Source organism: Thunnus thynnus, chromosome 3 (assembly GCF_963924715.1).
Source record: "Thunnus thynnus chromosome 3, fThuThy2.1, whole genome shotgun sequence".
NCBI classification, from domain to species: Eukaryota; Metazoa; Chordata; class Actinopteri; order Scombriformes; family Scombridae; genus Thunnus; species Thunnus thynnus.
The window spans coordinates 3,926,797-3,942,758 of record NC_089519.1 but is presented as its reverse complement, the minus strand read 5'-3'; the positions used below and the strand labels follow the sequence as shown (position 1 = coordinate 3,942,758).

At 42.0% G+C, this 15,962-nt stretch overlaps 1 protein-coding gene across 3 annotated transcripts in view; it reads left to right on the top strand.

Moving 5' to 3' along the window:
• The window catches only part of LOC137175580 (E3 ubiquitin-protein ligase SMURF2-like), a 65,615-nt gene that overhangs the window by 37,893 nt on the left and 11,760 nt on the right, over window positions 1–15,962 (top strand). Inside the window, exons 5-11 of one of the 3 annotated variants that reach the window (XM_067581344.1) lie at window positions 240–305; window positions 1,048–1,132; window positions 2,589–2,672; window positions 4,363–4,574; window positions 7,377–7,461; window positions 8,935–9,093; window positions 11,362–11,415. In XM_067581344.1, coding sequence (XP_067437445.1) covers window positions 240–305; window positions 1,048–1,132; window positions 2,589–2,672; window positions 4,363–4,574; window positions 7,377–7,461; window positions 8,935–9,093; window positions 11,362–11,415 — 745 coding nt within the window. Of the gene's footprint in view, window positions 1–239; window positions 306–1,047; window positions 1,133–2,588; window positions 2,673–4,362; window positions 4,575–7,376; window positions 7,462–8,934; window positions 9,094–11,358; window positions 11,416–15,962 lie in introns of all 3 variants that reach the window. The other 2 variants (XM_067581336.1, XM_067581351.1) reach the window with 2 other exon arrangements.

Sequence of the window (15,962 nt, the reverse complement as noted above, 5' to 3'; positions counted from 1 at the left end):
AGCATCTGATAACCCGTCAATGCAATGTCACGGATCTGTTACTCAAGTCGGCCTTCCTGGATACTGTTTCATCATTTCAACAGCAAGCAACACGCCCAGTCTAACACAGCCCAGTAACTCCCAGTTAACTCTGTGTAAAATTTGAAAGTCACACCTTAGTACCTGGATGTGTTCATGGTTGTTAATGGGAACAAATGCTGAACCAATGGTTGTGTGTTTTATTTCTTTTTTCCCTGCAGATCAGAGACTGGACCTGAATAAACTGGGCCCCAATGATAATGATACTGTGAGAGGACAGATAGTTGGTAAGAAACACACATACACTCACAGTTTGAAGTTGCACAGTGGCAGTATTGCATTTTAAGCCTCATCGTACTCTAGACAACGTTGAACGTTCAATCACAATTTCTGGTGGACACTTTCAGTCACATCTCAGAGCTTAACTGCACATTTGCTATCTGAAAACACTGAACCAATTAACTGCTGGAAGACAGTGTTGGCACCAGTCCCTAGTGGTTCACTGAATACAGAATATAAATGAATAGAAAATTAATCCTCAATCAACTGTATCCATAGGTAGGAACATACCACACATTTTTCAGCATTTGAAATGATGAGGCCAAATGTTGAACACATCTCTGCATGTCTGGATGTCTCAATGCATTGTGTTACTCAAACTGTAGAAAACACAGCTTGACCCAGACTGCTTCGTCTGTCTCAATACTCTGACTCAGTTCATTACCTAACCACTGAACCACAGAGTGGAATTTTAGTTTTTTTTTTTTTCTCTGGCATTATAATACAAAAACACAGAGATATATTTATATATTTAATATCTGTTACCTGAAAACAAAGTCTTTGCAAATTCTTATTTTTGATTTCCTCTGTATTGATGTCATATGAAGATGAAAAAATGGGGGGATAAAAAGACATTGTTGGAACTTGAATCCACATGCCATAGAGCACATTAGTCATCATTATTTGGGCAATATGGAGAGTAACATGTCACTGATGTATCATCTTCCTTTGTCTTTGTTAACTGTGTAGTAAGTCTTCAGTCCAGGGATCGCATCGGTACAGGAGGACCGGTGGTGGACTGCAGTCGCCTGTTCGACAACGACTTACCTGATGGGTCAGTATCATCGCAGGTTTCCTGAACGAGCTATCCCAGTAGTCCACATGTTACTTTGCTTTTGCTTGAAGTTTCCCATATTTCTAGAGCTATTTTGATCGAACAATGTCAGAGACACAAATAGGGTTGTTGCAATAACCGCAATATTGCAATATTGCAATATTGCGCTATAGACAAGCCAACCGTGGTGGATGGCAAAGAACCGCCACAACCACGCAATATTCATGTTTTTCCTTTTTTTTTATGAAGCTAAGCCATTATTGTTTTACACTTAAAAACACATATAAGTTGGGTGGCTCCCCTGGTCCAGCTGCTCCAGAGGATCCCGCCTGGATCCCGAGAGCCAGCTAACCTGGTGCCTCGCCCTCATAACAGCCGGGCTCGGAATGCTGATGCTTGGTAGTTAAAAACACGTCTGTATGAATATTTTGTTTTCGGTTATATGTTGGGGTTGGTGCTGAGCAAAACACGTTGCCGTGTGTAAAGTGTAAAATTATTAATTGAAAGTGTTTGCCTCGTGACCGTCCAGAGCAGCTGCAGAGTTGCACCAGAGTCCTGCTCTCTGCTGTAAACACACACAGCTGTCAGTGAGCAGCTGCTCTCGTGTCTCGGCAGAAACTCTCCCGCTCTCATTCTGCTCTCTGACGGTAGGTGGGTTGCTCCAGTAGCTGCAGCCTCATCGCCACACAAACGCTCTCTTTCTCGACCGCAAACTGGCTGCACGCTGAGCGATTCCTTACGTTACTTGTAGAACACGTTTTAGTTTAGAAAACATCTTAAAATACATTTTTAAAAATAATCCCTGATGCTTAGGCCTGGCAGGGGGTCAACTCAGGCCGGGCTCACAATACACTGGCGGAAACCCTGCAGGTGCGTCCGGCCAGACTCGTTTCATAAATCCCAGGTTTAAGGAGACTCGATACACGATATTAAGTGTTTTCTGAGTTCGTCAGGTACTGCTGCTTCATTTTGTTAACACATAATAAGACTAACATAACTTGATTTTCACAAAAAAAAAAAGGTGCTAATCTTCATAGACTGCATGCAGTGCTGTTGAGCCACCCTGAATCACCGCAGGGGAAATTCCTTCACCACGACAACCCTTGACACAAATGGCCTGGGTGAAGAAGCAAAAAAATAATTAGTTTAGAGCTGTGTATTAGGGCAGGGGGCTGGTTTCTCTCTAATGCCTGTGTCCACTAGTTGTTTGAGACTTCTGTCTGGTTTATGAGGTGAGACCATTAACTTTCTGTTAATTCTTCATTTTTTTTCCTATGCAATCCTTGATGTGTTGAAAAACATTTAGAAGGGTGCACATATGAAGGATACACTGTTGACGACACTGTAAGATGAGCACCATCAGGTGGATAAAAGTGTATTTTAAATGTTTTATATTGCCTGATGTAAGAAAGATGCATATTTCTTATTTGTTTGTCTTATTTTGTGCATAAAACAGATGGGAAGAGAGGAGGACAGCCTCAGGAAGGATACAGTACCTGAATCACATCACACGTACCACCCAATGGGAGAGACCCACCAGGTACATCTGCACACATACTGCACATATTTTCAATTTCAACATTGAACCATATAGAATAAAAAAAAACTGAGCCATGTTAAAATTGAAGCTTTGCCATGATCCTCAATACAACACTGCCTTCCTTTAGCACAGTCATACTGATGTAATGCACAACAAACTTGACCTTTAACAGAAAAGCAGAGGGGAAGGGGGGGGGGGTCTATTTAAATGGCTTTACTTCCCCCCCACTTCTCTTTTTCTGGAAAAAAAAAAAACTTCCACTTAGCTCCATCACACTCACAACACAACAATGACAATCTGTTGGTAATGAGTGAATTGCTGTCAATTTCCTTGACCCCCCCTGCTCTCCCCACCCCCCTCCTCGCAACTCACACGCACAGTCACACACACCCATAAATAAACTAGCCAGCCACTCAGGCTGCCAGGTTTTACTTGGCCCCTGTTCCTGCAGGAACAACTGTCGCCTTCCTATTTGGCCCATATCAGTGGAGCCGTTAGGGGAGTAAGCAAACAAATATGACCACAACCCACTGCCTCACCCACTCACCCACTACACTAGTTTCTCTAGTTGCCCCCCCCCCCACCCGCAGGCAGCATAGCGGAACGAGGTTAGACGGACAGGAAATGGTGAAGAAAAGGTTAAGTTATGGAGCATGGAGGGAGGTGGAAATGGTGAGTTGGAGGAGAAAGATGCAGGAGGAAGAGGAAGACAGAGTGATTTAATGAAACGGGTTGATGATGAAGAAGATAAGGTGAGTGGAAAGGAGAAATGGCAGTTAAGAGAGGAAGTGTAGAAAGAGGAATGAGGTAGTTGGATCAATTTTTTTCTCCATTTTTTGCTTTCAATATGCAACAGCAGGTGTAGCAAATACCATTTAAGTTTTTTACTTTTTATTTTTAAACTTAAGCACATTTCTTTAACCAGCAAGTATGTTACACATTAACCAAACAAGTTACAAAAAGGAATACTGTAAAATTGTCTGTCTCTCCTCTAGCTCCAGACTTTGGTTGTGGGTGGTATCTTTTCCGAACCTTGTCACCGCTCCCGCCTGGAAATTAATGTAATCTGGTCCATGAGCTAGTCGTGCAAGGACACATTTGAGGAATACTGTAGACGGCTGACACTTGGAAGAAGAGTGATACTGTAATGGAAGGACAAGGGAATAAAGAGGGAGAGGTGGTACATAAGTGAGGGGTGGGGGGGAAGAGGAAATGGGAGGGAGGAGGTGGGTTGACAGACGAGGGTCCAAGGTTTTAGATAGCCAAGGCGTCAGTAACTCTGGACAGCCAGACAGCGGTCAGACTTGTTACACACACACACACACACACACATGCAGTAAGTGTCAGTAAGCCAGCCTGTCTGTGTTTGTGTTTGCTTATCAGATATCTGCTTTCAAAGTCCTGCTCTTAAGTAGCACACAAACACACTAAAGAGTCTACTGGAGTGTAGAATCTTTCTGTTTGCTTTTATGCAACCCATAATCCTTCATATCACTTTAATCTTAACCATAACCATGAAATACATTTCTGTTCTTGAGTACTGATGACACAGGCTGGTTTCCAATAATTACACTCCGCATGTGTGTATGTCTAGACATCACTAGAACAAATAAACCTGCTATGCTTAACACTTAACCCATAACACACCTACAGTATAACACATGCAAACTAACTCTCTGCTCTCTTCCAGGCCAGCTTCAGAGTACTCCAGCCCATCAGGGCGTCCTCTGAGCTGCGTGGTGGACGAGAACACGCCGGTGATGACACCCGTTAACGGGGCAGAGGCCAGCGGCCCGCCAGGCGAACAGCGGCTCCAGGAGAGACGGGTTAGATCGCAGCGGCACCGTAACTACATGAGTCGGACACACCTGCATACACCGCCTGACCTGCCTGAGGGTTATGGTGAGAAACAGCAAAGACACACACACACACACACACACACATTCCTTCCGTCAACTGATGAGCTGTTAGAATTGCACTTTTAAAAGAGTTCAGAATTCAATCTTTAAAAGTAGGAAAATATTATTATTTTTGCATCTATTTTGAGCTCTAAAAACATCGTGTGGAAGAAAAGCGGTCTATGATATCACATGACATCATGCTGTTGTGATCATGGGATTAGCTGCAAGGCGTATGTCTGCTGTTTCAGAGCTAACCGTCCCTAAGTTTCAGAGGCATGCTAATGTTCATTTGGTATTGGGATTCTCTTTGGATTATTTTGTATATTTAGTGATATTCATCAATGTACTGCATGATGTCTGTAAATAGATAATGCTGCTGTAGATATGTAAAAACACAGCATCGTTGACCTGTGTAAAATTAAGTTACTTCATAACAATGCAGGATGAGAAGGAGGAGGAGGAGGAATGGGAGGAGGAAGTAGCCGGGGTGAGTGATGGTTGAAACACTTCCGGGGGAAAAAAAAAAAGCTGGATATGACGAGACACCAGTCTGACCTTTTTCAACCCGGTCACTAGCGTCTCATTTATTTTCTTATCTGTGTTTTGGTTTACATGTCATTACAGGATATTTCAGTGCAACTATAGTGTATTAGTGCCTCCAGCAGCAGGTCAGGCTTTCTAGTCAGGGGATGGTTTACACCTGGGACGCCAGGTGAATGTTGTTAACTCGCTGATAGATTAGATAGCAAGCTGAGGTGAAGTCCCAGCCCACAATAATACAAGATACAGAGATCAAAGGCACGGTGAGCCTGTTGTTGGGCCGAATCTTTTTTTGTAGCCTAGAGGCAGTGATCTTCCTCCGTGCCAACGACAGCTGTGGCTGAATTAGAGTTATTATTATTATAATTTAGAATTTGTATCTTCTTTGCAGCAACATCCATATCTGAAGCATCGTCTACTGTCATGGCTACAACTTTGTGTTCTATCAGAATCAGCTTTATTAGCCAAGCATGTGAACACATACAAGGAAAACACACTTAATACCTTTATTAAATTCCTTCAAAGTCTTCACTATAAATATTATATGAGTCTGGAAAAACATGGATGTTAACTGCAACTTGATGGCGGAGGCACACAACCACGAGGCAGTATTTCTAGTTTCTCCCTGTGATGAGAATAAAATTCAAATGCCCTTTGTATCACCTTTTCTTGTTTTCACATTCTGTCTGTCTGCCTGCTTTGTCCTTGGGCTCCCTCACACTTTCTCTAATACCCCCCCCCCCCCCCCCCCCCCCCCCCTCCTCCTCCTCCTCCTGGCTCCCTCCTTCCCACAACACTACATAATGACAACTGCAATCAACACTGGCTGTGTATTAATACCCTTCCTCTCCTCTCGTCTCCTCTCCTCTCTGCTCCGCACCGCTTCTCTCCTCTCCTCTCCTCTCTTGTCCTCTCCTCTTCGCTCCGCTCCGTTTCTCTCCTCTCCTCTCCTCTCCTCTCTGCAAATACTTCCCAATGGAATGATTTGGATTTGCTGACTGATATTCCCGCAGTGAAAGGAAGGAGGGAAGCGGGGTATTCATAGCGCAGTGTTTAGCTCAGGTTATTGGCTTTAGGTTATAGGCTATTTTTTATGTCTGTAATTCTTTAACTGGCCGGCATGCAAACACGGGAAAATAATGCAGAAGCTGCACAAGTACAGACACACTAAACTTTCCAACATCTGAGAGTTTCTTCCAGAAAAAGTACACTTTTCACAGTCGACCATAATGCACCCCACAATACCCACAGAGTCTGTAAAATAAATTATTATTTTAAGTGCGGTGCTGTATGCCAGCGATTTAGAATGGCACTGTTGGACCTGTGCCCCCTTTGAAATGTCCTGCTGCGTCTGAGGCTCGCCGAGGTCGGACAAAGTGAGTCACTGATGCCCAACAACCAGTGGGCTTTCTTCCTCAGCTGAACCCTCTGAACTGCTGGCTGGGTGTGGTGAGAGCGTGAGAGAGAATGAGAGAAAGAAAGAGGGAATGTGTGAGGAGGGGGTGGGGAGGGGGTAAAGGAGAGGGAGAGGTGGGTAGGAAATGAGTTGTGCCAGTAGGAAGCTGGGGTGGGGGTGTAGTGATGGATTAGTGGGTGAATACACACACATACCCGTGCAGCGCACACACTTTGTGCCAACATTCACACACTCGCCCTCCATTCATCCATGAGCTGGATGGAACCGAAGACCCAACAAGCCAGTGACGGATTACAAATGAGAACCACTCTACTCAGATTCCTACTTGGTGTCCTCGGTTCCCTTATTTGTTTACAATATATTATATTAGTGGTTTTGGCATAAGTGACAGCATTTTCCTTTCCATTTCCTCTGGTTTGGGAGATTGATAGGGGTGGATGATTTTCAGAGTACACACCAACCTTTAGGAGAAAACAAGTCAACTAAGATGCAGCGAATAACTCTCTGCAAGGAAAAACACTCATGGAAGTCTTTGATAAATTTCCTTCATATTTTAATTTCCCCATCCTCTTTGGATAGGCCTATTGGAGACTGGAGAGGAACTAATTGATTACATTGGCGCACACCTTAAGAAACTCTTAGGTCAACAGTGTCCCTGCTGTTTGCCTGTCACATCAATTATAAACAGACTTCCCCTTCTCCAAAATACACAAACTCACTATTCGTGCTCTTGCCCACAAGGATTTACAGATCAGCAGTCCCTGCAACAGTTCCAGACTTGTTTCAGTGCTGTTTTTGTGCCTTTTTTGACACATTAATTCTAATTCGTTTTCTTTCTTTTTGTAGAGCAAAGAACAACTCAGCAGGGCCAGGTCTACTTCCTCCACACACAGACTGGAGTCAGCACCTGGCATGACCCCCGGGTACCCAGGTAACTCCGTTTTATTTGTATTTTTCCATCTTTATTGTCTATATTTTTAGCTGTTTGCAAAGCATTTTATAAGTCTCTTTTGATAAATGTTAATAGCTATTAATATGATCATAATTACTTTGAATTTAATAGCACATTAACTTAAAGGAATGATAAATGCACTGAAGTGCTGACAGCCTGTATTGTTTTAATCCTAATATAAATCCTGACACATATTCCCAAAGACCAAACAGGATTTGAATGGGTTGAATCAGACCTAATTTCTTATTTAATTGCTCAGAGTTGTGTTCCAAAACAGTCTTATTAGTCAAATTTCAGATTTAAGTTAGGGTCAGCCAAACTAATGACCCCTGAGTCTGATCCGGACTTGGAAGTAAAATTTTTGGACAGATGTTCAGCTGAACACACCAAAGGCCAGTGGTTCTGCATTCAATCATACTGTTTCACCAACTCTCAATAGCCCACTAGTTAATGCATCGGAGACTGCGAGCAGCGCTATTGCGTTACATTTTTGGCTACGTCTCGGTGTAGCTGCCGATCAGTGACGAAACACATGCTTATATCTTCCAACTCACAGCAGCAACCTCTGGGTTTGGTCATTTTGGACAGAGATGCTAAAATGACCCAGTATGTTGTGATGAGTGCAGCGAGGCATGTGTTTGGTGTCCCTGACTGATGTGTCCTCACTTCACACAAGGACAGAGCATGAACGCGTACACACAAATACAAGTCGTCCTCAGGCTCTGGTGTCAGGAGACAGGAACGTCAGTGTAAGTGTACAGGAGAGAAGAAGGATCAAGAAATTGGAGCAAGTACTTTTTCAGAGGGATCATGTTAATGTGACGAGGCTCTCGAGAGCATGTCGGGAGCCCTGGTTGTGTCTTCTGATTGGCCGAGTCTTTTAAAGCTTCTGTATTATAAATAAAGTCCCTGACTACACACTAGTTCATGTAAAGGTTAATGCCAACCTATATTTAATTACTTATACCGGTTATATCTCTGTATTTGTTGATGAAAGGATAACATTTAATTACACTTTAATTAAAAGCGATGACTTACCAAAGAAGTTTAGAAATACAGTTAACAATGCATCACACCTAACAACAGAAGTAAACATGTAAAACCACAGTAGAGCAAGGCTTCTTGTTTAATTTTGGGCTTCAGAAAAAAAATGTTAACTCCACCAGAGACACAGGTTTAAGCAGCTCTGTTAGGAATCAACACCTAAGGAGTTAATTACATAATTACTCAATTATCCGTGTTAGAAGGAACATTCCTCCCATCTGAAGTGGCCATCAATTACATAGAATCGCTTTATATTCCTAAAATACTTAAGCTAGTCAAAGTGTAATGATCAGAGCTGTTTGGTCTGAAAGTTTGTTTTTATGCAGTATGTGTTTATAGTTTAATTTAGAATTTGATTTCATTTGTAGAATCATATTTGCTAATGATTTCTTTTTTTTTTTTGTTAAGGGACTTGAGCAATGTGAACTGTGAGGAGCTCGGCCCCCTGCCACCGGGCTGGGAGATCAGAAACACCGCCACCGGCCGCGTCTACTTTGTCGACCACAACAATCGAACAACACAGTTCACAGACCCGCGACTGTCTGCTAACCTGCATCTAGTACTCAAGTAAGTGTATCAATCATTGATCCAGGTCAGAATATTGAAGGACATTACCTCAGCTGTGGTTTGAATGTGTGTTTTCTTTGTGGTACATTTTTGCCCGCCTTTTCTTACATTGTCAATAAAGGTCAACCAATAGTAGATTTTTAAAGGCCGATATAATAATAGTTTGGAGTAGGAAATAGCCGATTAATCAGCCAATATCAACCCCATGAAAAAATTTTGCACCGTTGGAAATGAACAATCTTTGACTTTATTAGAAACTGGATAACAGTTGAACTGAACCTCTAAGTCAAAGTAATAAATACCTAAAACCTGCTAATCCTCCCAAAGTCAGGGCGAGGCCACTAACCAGCTGTATGTGAGGATTCACACTCTTGTCGACCCGGTTCTTTATCAATACTATTACTGTTTTTTTTTTTATTAAATAAATTCAGAACAGGATTGGAATTGATTTCTGTTTTTAAGTACAACTAAATGCTGTTTGTAGAGTCACTATATAAACTCAATAATATCTCACTGGAAACAAATCTAAAATGTCAATAAAGTGAATAATATTTCTGAGATCAAAATACTGAGTGAGGAACACAGACATCAGTCCCTATCAGTCGTCCGTCCTGTCCTCTGTCCTCCTCCCTCTGCTGCTGGTGTAGATACAGCTGGTCGAGAGAGGAGGGAGCTGCTGTCTCAGCCAGTAGCTGAGTTTACAAGAATTTGCCAAATTTTAAGATTCATGGCAAAGATGAACAGTTAGGCTACACACAAACAACTTTCATTTTAGCTTGTTTGTAACGATTCGCTATTAGCTTAACAAGTGTGCTGTGGTTGTGTAAAACATACCTGGAGACTGCAGACAGAGCAAGTGGAAATATCGTAAAATATAATAAAGTACTTATTGGCTTTTTAGTTGCAAAGGTTTTATTGCATTTACAGTAACGAGTGTAGTTATCATCAACTGGAGTGTCCACCGCAGCCTCTCTGCTCTGCTGTGTGTGTCAAACACAGAGAGCAGAGGAGAGGACAGAGAAAACGTGGTAGAGAGCTCTCAGTATAGCTCTTTTCTGTTCATTCAGCTTAAGCGCTGAATGAAAAAACACTCAGACACTGCGCTGAGTCTTATAACGGTAGGGAAAAACCCCTGATTACCTGATGACTTCGTGTACGGAGCCTCCATGCAAATTGGTGACGTACATCCCCTCCTGACCAGTGGAGGCTGCGCAGCCATCGGTCACTATCGGAGCCAAGTTACACAAATTCCAATAGTTTGTAAAACGTCCTATCGACACCGATTAATCGATTGACCTGTAATTGCCACAGTAGCAGTGTCCTTTAACACAACTGTCAAAACTGTCCAAACCAGAACCAGTCAAATATATTGCTGCATGCAAATTTACTGCTGCTTTGTATTGTGAATGATACCCTCTACCTTGAATACATATACAATAGTTTCAGTGAAACAACACGATCATAAAAGACACAAGACACCCTCAAAGAAGCTCAAGCAAATAAAAGAGAACTGGAAAAGAAAATTCCTAAAGGAAGCACAATAAATCATCTATTTTGTCCGTCCAGTGAGCGGCGTTCATGTTATGTCAGTGTAATGCATCTTTTATATGTTACGGCAAGGCTTTAAAGTCAAACATGCAGAGCTGAAAAAGAGCGAGATTCGCACACATAACATAACATCCCGTTTCCAGGACTTTTATTTTCTGCTACGTGACATTTCAAGCACAAGGCTCTTTTATCAGATCTCTCCTGATACATACAGAGAGCCGCCATTGTTTTATTTCACTAGAGACACACAACTCGGTTACAGAATAAACTTTTGGCTTCATTCATCTCACTTCTCATCATATTCATTCATCTCATCTTATTTTTGTTCTCTTCCTCTTGTCCCTTCCGCCTTGTTTCTGCCAATGGTCTTTTCCCTTCCTCTTCTTTCTCACTGACTCTCCTGTGTTTTCATCCGTTTCCTCTCCTCTGTATTTGTTCATGTTTTGGACCTTGTCACTATTTTTATGTCTCCCTCTTCTGCTTATTTCCTCGTTCTCTTTGTTCTCTCTCGTCCTTTAACTTGTCTCCTCTGTGTCGCTCTTTTTTTCTTTGTCCTATCCGTCCTGTGTCACCGTTCCTTTTTTCATCCTGTCCCCTGTTGTTTTCTATGCTCCAATCCTCTTTTCTGTCATTCACCTTTTCTCTTATGCCCTTTTTTCCCTCCTTTGTCTTTCTCTCTCCCTCTTTTCCTCCCTTCTCCTCTCCTGTTTTCTCCAGCAGCCCAAGTCCAAATGGTTCCCGTGTGGCCATGGACAGCCAAAACACTAACCTCAGGTAACCCAAATACACACACAACACACACACACACACACACACACACACACACACACACACACACACACACACACACACACACACACACACACACACACACACACACACATACCACATTTGTGCAGACACATGTGCGCCTGCAACATACTTGGATGCAGACATGCATGTGAACAATGCGATCAGCACACGCAGGTTGACGGGACGTTTTCATACACTCACCCCAGCTGTTTGTGTAAAGCAGTTTCAGCAGCCAGTCACTCAAAGCTTCACACACAAACACACTGTTACACTATCATAAGAGGAAACGCTGACTGTGATGCTTTTCCACAGGGGGAATGTCCAGTATATATGCGCACGTTTTGTTTAACCTTCCTCAGGGTTGACTTTCATGTGGATGTCATTCAAGTTCAACACACGCTCTGGCTGGCTGTCTGCATCAGGGGGCTGTCAGTCCATCTCTCAGTGTATTTGTGCTCTCTGTCAGCAGTCTGTCTCTGCTGAAGCTCAGCTCGTAGCCAGCTAAGCCAGCGGAGAGGCCTGGTGAAGCTGACCCCACACACGGGAAAATAATACTAAACACGTGTTAGCACAGCAGCTGTTAGCTTAGCAGGCATTCTCATATCCTTGCTGAGCACACATTGGCTAAACACTACAGTACTGTGTTAGTTCTTCAAACTTAATAACTTAGTGAAAATGATAACAAGGGAAGTTGTCAGTGATATTCGTGTGGGAGAAACTTGTGAGTTGTATGAGTCACTAATGAAAACTAGTATGATAAACTGAATTCTAGGATAGTTTTTCAGGTATTTTGGCTGTCTGGTAGCCCTTTACTTGCCAGCCTGTGATGCAGGAATCAATAGAACAAGAGGAACATAGAAAGATGTGGATAGTTTTCCCCTTTGCTTTTTTAGTACAAATTCTCAGTCAGAACTTCTTGCAATAACAGCGGCTGGCACGATAGACATGTTTGGGAAATCAACATCTGGTCATTTGGTCAAATAGTATCCATATGTGTCAGAACAGCCTCTGGTTGTGAGTTGAAGCTTAGCTATGTTATCCAGTCAGCATCATTAGCTGCTTGTCTGACTCCTTATTAGGAGAGATTTTAGAGAGTCCAGACAAAGTTTAAGGACTTTGAGAAGATCAAAATTAACAAGCACTAATTTCTAATACAGCTTCTCGTGATTCGTAGTGATTAATGAAAACAAAATTAAAATACAGTCTATATACAGTTCGTGTCACAGCATTAGATGTGCAGTGCTCGACACTGTCGAAACGTGAGGATAAATATATATAAAGATTAGCAGCACTTGCACTTTATTTGGCTGGTTTCATATGGTCACAGCAGACCTAACCAAATTTGGACTTTTTTGTATAACAGATTCTTGAAATAAGCCCAAGCAGATCAGATTTTTATTTTGGCTTTAAGACTTTAATCAGCCAAATAAGCTGCATTTCAAGCTGTGCAAAAGTAGAACTTGACATGTGATGTTCTACTGGTATGCTGTGTAATTGGGGTCAAAAAAAACAATTTTGTTATTTTATCTCAAGAACAATTTTTATCACCCATAACCAAAAAATGACAACATTTCTCCTGCCTTAATATTCGTCTTTTGTATTATTATCATTGTACCAGCGGAGATAAGTTTCAGTCGCAAGAAAAGTAACTTCAGTTCACTGTCAAAATGACTCTGACAGTGTTACAGCGTGTCTACACAGAAAGCACCTCATCTCACGCGCATCTGATGGTACAGATACACTCATTTGAATCAATGCAACTGTCTACGCAGGCCGTGTATTGGCACTCACACGCTTCACATCTATTTTCTTCCGTTTTATGCGTAGGATTGTGTGTCGGGCTCTTACCGAAACTGGGTGACCTACGCTTGATGCTGTACTTAATGCATCCGTGCATGTAGACACCGATGGGGGACAGAAGCTGCTGCTTTGCTAATGTGCTGTTTTTGTTCTACAGGCTGTGTAGACATTGTGTTAAAACAGATCAGTGTAGTGCATTCGTCTGCAAACAAAATTATTTTCATTCCAGCTTCTTCTCAGCTTTGACTATGAAACAATAAATTCTATTGGGTGTGCTAAAAAGCCTCAACAACAGAGACATAATGTTGGATTATTTACTGGGCGACATTAAACTTTAAATGCCCCGAGTGACTGACTACAGGCTCAACAACAACAACAGGCAGAAATACAGAGGCCACATGGTGAAGCACACATACACACATACCCGATGTGTGAGAATCTGATCATTTGACAATTTTTTATGGAGTGTTAACCTCGTTAGACCTTCTTGTCAGGTCTGCCGAAGCCTTTTAGAAAAAAAAGAGAAACCAGTACAACCAGTCAAACCACTCTCATACTCTGCTTTTTACTACTATTTCATCTCTCCTCTTTCCCACTGTCCTTGTTCTTTTTTTATCCTCTCATCTGTACACCTCCCCCTCCTGTCATCTCCTCTGTCCTCTGTCCTCACTCACTCTCTCCGCTGCTCCCCGCCCTCTGCTGCGCTCCAAAAACTGTTAAAGTTATCAGCCTCTCTGCTGGCTCAGTGTCAGGACATCTGTCTTTTATCAACGCCAGGATTTAAGAATATTTCACCCAACGTCCTTATAGGTCCACCACACACACACACACACACACACACACACACACACACACACACACACACACCATGCTATGATGCAGCACTGCATTGACCTGTTTCCATATAGGGAGATTGAAGGTGGTTGGTTGATGGGGTTGCATGTCAGGACCAGCTGAGTGCATGTTACCTCGTGCTGGTGTGTGGGGTTTAAGCAAAAATGCATCTTTGTTTTCTTTAGATATCTACACAGTTGCACAGATAGCGCAAGTCTCTGATTTCTTTCAGTGGAAAGGGGTTGCAAAGGAATATGCATACTGCAGAGAGAGAGTGCAAAGGGAAATTTATCTTGCACGCTGGTTAGAACAGCATTAAGCTGTTGTGGCTCTGTTTCCCTCATACCACTGGAAGATGTTTTCATTATTGTTGGGGTGCATCTTTCTCTCTTTAATATCATGTTCTTTTTTTTTCTGGCAGACAGACTGAAAACGAAATACAAAAATAAGATAGAAGTCAGAGATGGTCAGTCAAACAAATTTAATCGCTACAGGGAAGAGACTTGCTTTAATTAAATTGTGAGAGACTGAAAAAAGCCATGTGTTGACTTAACTAAATAAAAACCCTACTGCAAGCCCAGCTGTCAGCCTCGACCTGAAAAGAGAGTGATGACAAATAACAATAAAATAATGAAAGTCTGTTTTCATCAGAGGGGGAAAAAAAAGAGCTGTCAGACAAGATGGCTGATTTGTGTTTCAGGGTTACATCAAAGTGTGCCTGCTGTTTTGTCAAGCAGTGTTGTCACTATGTCCTAGATTTTGTTCAAATCAGGCAAAAACTATATCTTTTTGTGTTATTATATCAAATTAAATCGTCATGTCTTTGGGAAATCTTCTGGTTTAGAGTACTTTTAAACAGTAGGTGTTCTCTTTAATGACACCTATGAAACCTCTCAAATTAACGGGTTTGACTACAGCAGCCTCATTTTTTTTTTTAAATCACATATCAAGCTTGCAGACTCTTGGCACTATTGTGGCTTGAAATGCAAATGGTATTTTTTTAAAGGCGTTTTTCATAATGATCCCTCCGGCGACACAAACTGCAGAGCCATATTTGTTGGCTTGCTATTGCCGATTTACTCTGCATTTCTACACCCATTAGTTGTTCAGCGGATATATTTTTTTTACCCCAAATATCCAGTTTCTGCGAGATAAGGGAGCCATGAATAGATTCGATATTACCGCATTGAGAGTTTGTACCTCGGCCGTCTGATGCACCAAGACACATCTCGGTTTAAATGTGACTCAGACGGCCCCGTTGCCGTCGACCTCAGACTGATGAAGGCCTTGAATTGTCAGACAGTCAGACACAGCTACATTACTGTGGTCTGCCACACTGTCTCTCACATACTTAGCTTCCTCACTTGCACCAGCACATAGTATATGTCTGAAAGATTACATCATTGTGTGCCGAAGGTATTTTTAGTCGCCCCTGGATTTAGATTTAGTGGGCATCAGCAGGTATTTTCCAAACCAAGTTATAAATCTTCATGACATTTATGTCAATATTTGCGTTGATGTTTCAAGAAGTGATGATTATATTTGGTACATTGTGTGTGTGCGTGTGCGTATATTTAACCTGTGAAGGATAAATATAAGTGCAGATTATTCGGTTAGCATTAAATCTGATGTATATATCTACAGTACTGACATTTTCTACTGTGCTTTTCTAGCCACACATGTGTCTTGATGGTACAATGAATGCCAGTGGTCTAAACAGTAAACAGTATATAGAAGGGTAAGTGTGTGGTGCATTAAAGGGCTGTCTGTATAGCAGTTAATAGAAGAGGACAGGACCTTGGTCAGGCTGGTGGAAAGCTTAAGTCCATTCAAACAGAAGAATTTCACTCTTACTCTCACTCACTTCTGTTTTATTCACACACACAAGGTACAGC